Raw genomic sequence first — 8,721 nt, 5'->3', positions numbered from 1 at the left:
ATATTTTAGTCTCACGGTTCAATATCCGTTTGATGTATAAAAAAGAGAAATTTCCATGCTCGTCTTAACTTGTAATTTATTGAAATTAAYGGTGAACATTTAAAAGTACAGCAAGTTGCTCAGTGGATCTGTGCTCGACAATGCAACCTAGCTGGAGTAGTCGAACACAGATCCACTGAGCCTTCAACACAGAGCATCTTCAGAAGACAAGCAACTAAAATAAATGTTAAAATCTGTATTGTTTGATACAAAGGTGTATGAATCTAAAGAACTGTATTGAATGTTTGATAAAGATACATGTATTGTTGCACCCTTAATAAAAATCTATATTTATATGGGCTATCATAACTTACCAGCATGATTCCATGCCAGAACATCTAATAGACATAGTTCTCCACAAAGAAATTAGTGTCATCCATACACTGCATTACTGAATGTTTTCCTCCTGAAACAATGACAAAAAGACTGAATTTGTTTGCTTGGTGTTATGTTTTAAACTTAGCTTTCAWATCTGTCTCTGTAGAACTGTGCAAAAGTTTTTTTGTTCTGAATTGCAAACAATTTAGTGTTTAATATTGAAGAAAGCTTCACTCCTGTGGTTAACCTGCCAAATGTATATGTATTTATCAGGTGAGCCAATATTCCAAAGGGACACAGAAAATATGGCTGATAAAGTAAAATAAAATACAAGGAAAACTTACAAATTTGAAGCTGCAACTTTAAAAGTAAATCTTCAAAGGTGTAAAACTCCCAACATCAGAGCTCCACTGTCCTGCACGTTGTGCATGTTCCTGCTTTCAACACACCTGATTTAAATAAATCAATGATTAACAGCTTTGGGGCTCGTTCAGAAGGGAATYCAGTCATTTGAATCAGTTGTGTTGGAGCAGAGAAACCTCTAACTCTTACAGGAAAACGGCTTTGAGGAAATTAGATGTTTATCTGCAGACCTGGATGGGGATCATAGATGTTTGAATTTGTGATTTTATTAAGATTCAAGAAATTCTCCACCAGTTGTGGGCAGTGAAGACTCAACTGCAAACTGGTGGACATAAATAGTCCATAAGGCAGGAGAAAGACAAGCTTCTGTTGAAACACACACTGCTGATGTGCACTTGTTTGGCCAGATTCATCCCCACAGTTCTTTTTGTCAACATGCTGAAATAATCAGTCCGTTGGAGCCATCTGCGAGTTGAGTCATGCTTTTCTTTGGAAATATGAGATGGATCAGATGTAATCATGGATAATTATTATCAGTTGGAAAAAATCACTCGCGTGCTCTGTGACTGTGGCTGAATTAACAAAAAGGTCTGAATCGTTTAGAACAGAAAACAGTGTTATAGTTATTCATTCAGTTTAAATCTGTTCACTTCATCCTTTTTGGCTGAGTGAAAATCCCAGGAAGAAAAACAAAGGACATTTGAAACTCTTTTTTTTTAAAATCAAAACAGTATTTTTTTAATAAAACAACCACAAACTCAAATAAATGAATGGGTAATTAGGATTTATCTAGTAAAGCTCTATCCCAATGAACAGAATTGTTACAATCTTAGCTCAATAAGCGAGAATACAGAACATCCTCTGTTCTCTAATAATGGCTGTATTTCTCTCCTTTAACTGCACCATCATCATCATGTGGAAAAACAAATATTGTTCTTGGTTCCTCGCTTGCCTCTTTTCACGTTGGCTTTTTAAACGTTTTGGGCCATTAGCCCGAGCCAAGACTACTGTGGTTTTCTCGGCTTGAACAGACCATTGACAAAACTCTCCTCTGAGTGTGATTGCAGTTGACATGGAGTTCACTTTCTAATGGCAGCTTGTGGGTTCAGACTTTAAAGGGGATCAGGTCGGAAATGAGAGAAAGAGAAACAAATGGGGATGTTTTCATTGCAGTCGCACCGGCCTCGCTTGAAGCKGCGGCGCAAAGTAAACATGATTTATGATAAGTCAAATTGCAGCCATCATCGCAGCTGAAATGAACGGACTATAAATAGTGCATTCATGAAAAGGCTGGCTGGAGGAAACTAAATCATGAGCGAGCTYTGAATTTTTACTCATATTTGGTTCTTGGTTCAATTTGATGGTTTTGAAGAAGATTTTCTTATCATTACATGAAACAGTAAAAAACTCTGCATTTTGTCAGTATGTACATCACATAATGTTCTATGTGCTCTGTTTTTACAGAGAACTCATGCACTTAAACTTTTCATAAAATTTAATTAGCATCAGTCAGAGGAGCTCCACCTGGACTTCTTTGGCAAAAAGCATTTTATTTCAAATAAACAGATTTCTACGATTTTYGGAATCAAAGACAAACAAACTGCATTGGTGACACTAATTAAATTTAAATAATGATGTTACTTAAATGTTCCAGAGATAACAATTTACATTAATGTAATAATTTATGTGTAAATGGAACAAAGGAGGAATTAATCACTCATAAAAACAAAAAAAAAACATGAAACATTTAATTAATCTAAATAATAATAAAATATCTTAAAGACAAATTTAGTGAAACTGTAGTAGGTGATGAGCAGAAACTTCTGAATGGTGCATCTCGACACAAAAAAGTATATAAAAAGTACAATTTAATGAAAACAAGATAATACTCACTTGTCAGTATAACTTTCCACATATTGGACAAATGTGAGCATATAAAAACCTAAYATGAGATTTGTGCAAATTGCAGATGTTGCTGAACGCAATTAGGCTTCACTATTGAAGCAATTACACATTCATAAACGAACTAATGAATATCTTAATAAATGCAACCTTCCAGTCTGCTCATTATAATCCACAATACGGCTTTAATTAGTAAATATTAAAGTGCCTTTTTCATCTTCATTGCCTATTTGTCAGTAAAATAATATAATATAAAACAAGAACTGATCATTACAGCTGAGTTAAATGGCTTTTAGTTCATATTTGCTCATTCATGTATTCACAAACTCCAGASGTGGTGGCTTACATCCTTGTGGAGACGCTTTTGGTCAATTTTCAATTAACTCAATCGATGAGAATGTGGGGTGGTGCATAGAAACCCAAACTGGCATAATGGGGCAACATGCAAATGCCATGAAGGACAGAAATACCTGCACAAATTCCAAATCCAATCATATCATTTTTTTGTTTTAACATTGAAGCTTTCATAAAGAGTTTACACTTATTTAAGGCTTTGTTCATTTAACTGATAAATCAAAGATAAGAACTGACTCCCATTCAGTCTCATGGAGGTACAACCTATTTCCAGGCGTGTCACACCTTAAACCACTGCAATGTTGCAAACAGACCTCTGTGCCACAAAAAAAGTAATGGATTTCATAATCAAATGGTTTTCTCCTTCATTCCTGTGTCAGTTCGACTCAGTGTTTAGGAAGTGTCACCTTCCTCAGACTGAGAAGAAAAGCCAAAAAAAGCGGTGGAGTTACAGAGGCTGAGATCATCTGTCTGCGAACATCTGTTGAAAGAAGCTCTTGAGAGGAAAACCGAGCACTGGAATACACTTTAAATGAGCAGAAAAAAGGGGAAGTGCACCATGTTTTGAAGCTCAAGTGGCTGACATCCTGATTGGTGAATGCCTGCTTCCTCCATCAGCCATAAATCCACAGCCGCATCCGTCTCATTATTTGGTGGGGCAGCTGAGCCTTTGGTGTGGGTTAATAATGGGTTCAAGGGGCCTCCGAGAGATCTATCACCATTTCTAAGTTCCTGCTTTTGTAAAATCTTGAAACTCTTTCGGGATTGTTTTGACAGAAAATTGAACCCTAGCATTGTGTAAAAACAATAAATGCAAACTTTGTATTTTAATTTCATTTTTATTCCAGGAGGCTATTTTTTTTCATAATTTAAACAATACACACGTACAAAACTGTCATCTAAAATATAATCATACAAAGTCTACTTATAGTTATAATTTTCAAATTTCACATTCAAAATACAAAAATAGTTATGATTTTATTCTAACACTCTTCAAGGGATAAAAAGGAGTTGGTAACATTAATTTTAGGTGCTCTTTAAAAATAATCAGAAACTTTTGTTTTAATAAAATAAACATCGCGAATCATAAATTCCCCGTCTCGCAAATAAACGAACACTGCGTGGGTAAACAACAACTTAACTTTTTTTTTGTTTCTTATGAGCTGCCTCTAAAAAGGTTTGAATTAAATTCAACAAATGCAAATAAACATGATCTCACTCTGAGCTGTCAAGAAAAAAGATTTCTGTTAATAAAAGAATAACATCTCTTTAATGCTTTTCCCAGATGAGTAAAATTCCAAACAGCATAAAAACTACTAGACGTCTCTGACAACCCAACAAAGACACAAGCCGGTTGGTTTTTACTGAGCCTGCTGCTGCGGGGAAACGAGACACAAGTCATTTCTCTTCAGCCTCACGTTCCTAAAGATGGGCAAAGTCACGTTGTCTCTCAGGGTGAGGAAACCATTTAACGGATACACAAATCCGTCTCACCGAAGTCCTGTTTTCAGTTTTGCTCGAAATCCCTCTTTGTTTTTTTCTACCTCTCTACCTGCAGGAGCAGGACTGGACGGACATGTTGGGGTAAACTTTGAGCACCGGATTCATGGATTCGTCCTGGAAGAGCACAGCCAGAGGACTCATGTTTTCTGGGACACAGCAGGGCTCGGGAATTCCGGGGATGATCCCGACGGCTCGCACTATGCTCTGGATGGTGGCGTGGTTCGACGGCCGCACCACCTGCAGGACAGCCATGCAAATGACACATGTCACTCGTAAACATCCCATCATTGTTTCAATTTGATAGAAACTATGCTATATTTGTTCTCCTACCTGTGGCATGGGGAAACCACACGTCCCAGCGCAGTAGTAGGCATCAAAGGCCTTGGGAGCTATGATCCACTCGCTCCAGCCGATGTCTTCAAAATCCACCCGGAGGTTTCTCCTGGAGCACCGTCTGTCCTGGCTGTTCCCCCACTGCCGCCTCCTGGCCTTCCGCATCGTTTGTTCGTCGAAACTCAGAACGGGTGACTGAGCGTCAGCGCTCCCCTTGTGTTTCCTCCCCTCGTTCCGTCGCTCGTTCTTTCTCCTCTCGCTGACGACGACCGTGCGGCCATCTTTGCGGTTTTTAGCCGTCAGATCGCCCGTTTGGATCAGCTGCGGTGTTCGTTCAGCCTTGTTCAAAACCGGAGGTCGATGCGCAGCTTTGACTTCCTCCTTTCTCCGTTTTCCCTTCGTTTCGGATTTAAATTTGGGTTTTAACGCAAGGTACCAGTTGCTTTCCCACAGCTCGTCCTTCTTATATCCGCTGGGCTTGTACTCAACCTGAGGCAGCTCGTTGTTCTGGATGGGGTCCGAAAGCAGATTTGCTCCCCTTCTCACGCGTCCTTTCAGCTTTGCTGAGGAGTTGGGCCTGTGCAGGAGGTCTGCCCCCTCGTTGAGCGGGTCATACCTCTGCAGGCTAGCAGCCACGCTGTTCGGCTCCGTCAAAGCTTTGTCGTCAGCATACAGCAGCAGGTAGGGCGCGCTATCAGCGGAGAGAATCTCCCCTGCCTGTTTGTGGCGCTGCTCTCCGAAGTCCACTTCAACTGACACCAGCTGCTGACCCCTGTCTCGTGCTTCCTTGATGACCTGGGTCACGTCTTTCATCTGCCACACCCCTCCCCTGTGGGGGTGGAAGGTCACGTTGCCCAGAAGTGACCCCTTTGACCCAGATCTGAACCCTGCTTCAGAAGAGCGAAGGAGCAAGCTGATGGACGGAGAGGCGTGCGTGGCTGCGGAGCGACACGACGGGCTCTTGAAGCGTTTACAGAACCAAGATTTTGGATGCTTGTCAAGCAGGAAATGGAATGTGGCAGAGAGGATGACCTCTGAGTCCTGCAGGGTTGTGAAGTTGAGCCAGTACACCRTCCTGTGGTCAGCAGGGTCTGCAAAGACAAACTTTTACGTTATCAGTGTCAGTCAAACAGGTGACAKGTGMTTATATTTTGAAATCGTTCAAAAAATCTCTCGTGGAAACAGTTTTGCATCTTTCACATGCTTCTGTGTTCTGCTTTTGATAAGTCTCTGTTGTTTCATCCAGTATCAACCAAAAACTGAACTTTGTTTGAACTCAGTCATTTGAGCTTTCAGTGACCTGCTTCTTAGCAGCAATAGAGAAAAAAATATCTACAATAAAAAATGTCTAAAGAGGAAAATTGCCAAATWCAAAGGTAATGCATTTAGAAATTAGCATCACATCGAGCCAAAAGCACTTATCTGTGATTAAACCTTCCTGAAAACTGGGGCATTATAATACTTTTCCTTGTGTTGCAGACCGAGCAGCTTCTTGGTAAGGTTTCAGAAGGTGCCCTTAAGAGGAACCAGACTCTGGGAATTCAGCTGGCAAGGTTAAGAGGCTGGCTGTGTGTGGGGAGTGAGCAGAGAGAGCTGCATATTCATGATTATAACATGAACTTCAACAGCAGAGTTATTGTTCATTGTATGAGAGCTGAGCGGAAGTATAGACTGACTCAAGAGATATACATTACCTCAAATTCAGCCTCCATATGGAAATGTTTACCTCTTAAAGCTTTGAGCTCAGACACAGAGACGTAATCAACTGTTTCAACACAGTTGTGGAAACTTTCTCTCATCTCTCCTTGGATTACATCAAGCCGCTGCCCACGTGTTGTGGGTATCTGAGAGCTATAAATGTCCGAGAGTTGTGTTAATAAAAAAACAGCATCAGGCAGAGGGGAACCGCTGCGCTTTTGGATTCCAGGAGTTAGCCGTGCCCTTCAGGAACGACCTGCGATCATGCATGACCCAGGCTGTATGTACTGTGCTTTGCTGTGCGCGRCTCTCCAGGGAGTCACATGCATTCTTGCGCGTCTGCGCGCAAGTGGCGCCGCTGCGTCCAAAAGCCCTTTGGACGCATTCTCAGACTGATCCAGAGCATGCCCACCTATTCCGAGCGTAAAGCTAAGCTGTACCAAATGGTTGCACTTTTAATAACCATCCATGCAGAGATTAAAGCGGGGGGTGGGTGCATTTCTGCCCTGACTGTTTTTTTTTCTGTTCTGTTTTGTTTCTATGATGAGCTCGTGCGCTTTTCACTGCGTAAAATTCACCCACCTCGGCTGGCTCTGAAACTCCTGACCGTGTTTCCCTCTTTGAGGCGGTCCCCCCTGTTGTATTTCTCGTACAGTCTGCGCATATGCTGGTAGACCACGTCCTCGTCCAGGTCACTAGGATCCGGCGAGGTGTGAAGGAAACTCCTGTCCACGACAACCGACGCAGCGGCCAGGATGCAGCTCCAAACTGCCAGCAGGAACAGGTGGGAGGGAATCATGCTGTCAGTCAGACGTTAGGAATTCAGCGTCAGTTTTCCAAACAGAAAGACTTTTAAAAAAAAGATCCAAACTATTAAAACGCCGCGCCTAAAGCGATCCACGCTTGGAAAAAGTTTTTGCGCAAACGGTCCACCTCTGCTCCCAGTTTCGTGCTCGGGTGCGCGCTCTCCCTCCTCTCTGTCGGACTGTGGATGCTGAATGGGTTGGTCCTGGGCAACAAGTTGGGGCTGCTGCTTTCACACTCGTGTGATCGCCAGAGGCTTTGAGGGGGTTATAGTGGAGGGGTGAGAGGCGCTGACGTACACCGCAGTCAGCCAACGAGGTCTCTGTAGAGCTCAGAGCTAAAGAGGAGGTCATGATGCTGCCCNCCCCCACCCCTTCTCTCTGATGCTGATGATGTTCATGAAGATCATTTTAGGTTTACTGTGTTGCTTTGGAAGCAGAATGTATTAAACAAACTTTTGTTTGGCACTGGTTGTGACCAAAACCTTTGTTAAAACTTAACAAACTTTGTGTTTTGCAGGAAAAAATAAAACAAAAAAATCCATCTCACATTTTCCAGCACAYCACATTATTTCCAGTTACTGCTTTTGACATGCTCTCAGTCACACGTAATTAGCACAGAAACACCTACAATAATAGTCTGACCAACCACCCAGGGGCTATTGTTAGACCAAGGCTGCACATTTTGTACAGTGTGAGGTTCTAAATGAACGACCAACACTCTTTGAGGGACTGTTTTTCATGGTAAACATCTCGAGTTGTGAGCTTTTGTCTGTGACATGTATGTATTTTGGTATGTTTGTGTGCGCGCAGCGTTTCTCTGGTGTCTGAAGCTCGGTGCCAACAATGCGTGTTTTGTGAAAGTGGTGGTCTCCAGCAGAGAAGCAGTAACTAGCTGGGCCTCTCGGGTCACTCTCTCCGCACTTCATCTGTGTGTGCACTCACACTCGTGCATGGACACATGCCGGTATGAACGCACAGAGAGAGCTACTTAGTAGCTTTCAGGCCCCTGAGGGCCCAGCAGAATGCTCCTTTTCACTGCGTTCCCCACCAGCGACAAGTCTTAAATCTGAACTACTTTCAAGATGTCTTTGAAAAAGTATGTGTTTGTGGTGTGTGTGTGTGTGTGTATGTGTGTGTGTGCATGTTTTTGTGACAGTGGAGTAGCCGAATGAAGTGGCATGCTTTATAGTTTTGTCATAACACTCAGACGCATGAATGCTTTGCCTTTTTTTCCCCTCAAAATGAGGCTGATTTATGCTGTGATGCAAAACAAACCATGATTAACAGCTGTGGTTATTATGTTTTTCAAGACTATTCTTTATTTCAACTTGACGGAGTGTCATCTTTGAAAATTAAGTCAAAGTTCCAGTAATGATTTAGAAGGACCACACAATAAATCAAGACT

General features: G+C 41.9%; 1 protein-coding gene across 1 annotated transcript; it reads right to left on the bottom strand.

Moving 5' to 3' along the window:
- Positions 1–3,795: 3,795 nt before the first annotated feature.
- On the bottom strand, positions 3,796–7,527 carry gdf10a (growth differentiation factor 10a). Its single transcript, XM_014018940.1, has 3 exons — positions 7,093–7,527; positions 4,810–5,903; positions 3,796–4,716 (listed from the first exon to the last, which is right to left on the bottom strand). The coding sequence occupies exons 1-3, from the start codon at positions 7,307–7,309 to the stop codon at positions 4,525–4,527; spliced, it is 1,503 nt and encodes a 500-aa protein (XP_013874394.1). The 5' UTR covers positions 7,310–7,527; the 3' UTR covers positions 3,796–4,524.
- Between the last annotated feature and the right edge of the window lie 1,194 nt (positions 7,528–8,721).

The sequence above is a fragment of the Austrofundulus limnaeus genome, unplaced genomic scaffold, assembly GCF_001266775.1.
Source record: "Austrofundulus limnaeus strain Quisiro unplaced genomic scaffold, Austrofundulus_limnaeus-1.0 Scaffold0, whole genome shotgun sequence".
NCBI lineage: Eukaryota > Metazoa > Chordata > Actinopteri > Cyprinodontiformes > Rivulidae > Austrofundulus > Austrofundulus limnaeus.
This window is presented reverse-complemented; position numbering and strand designations above follow the sequence as displayed.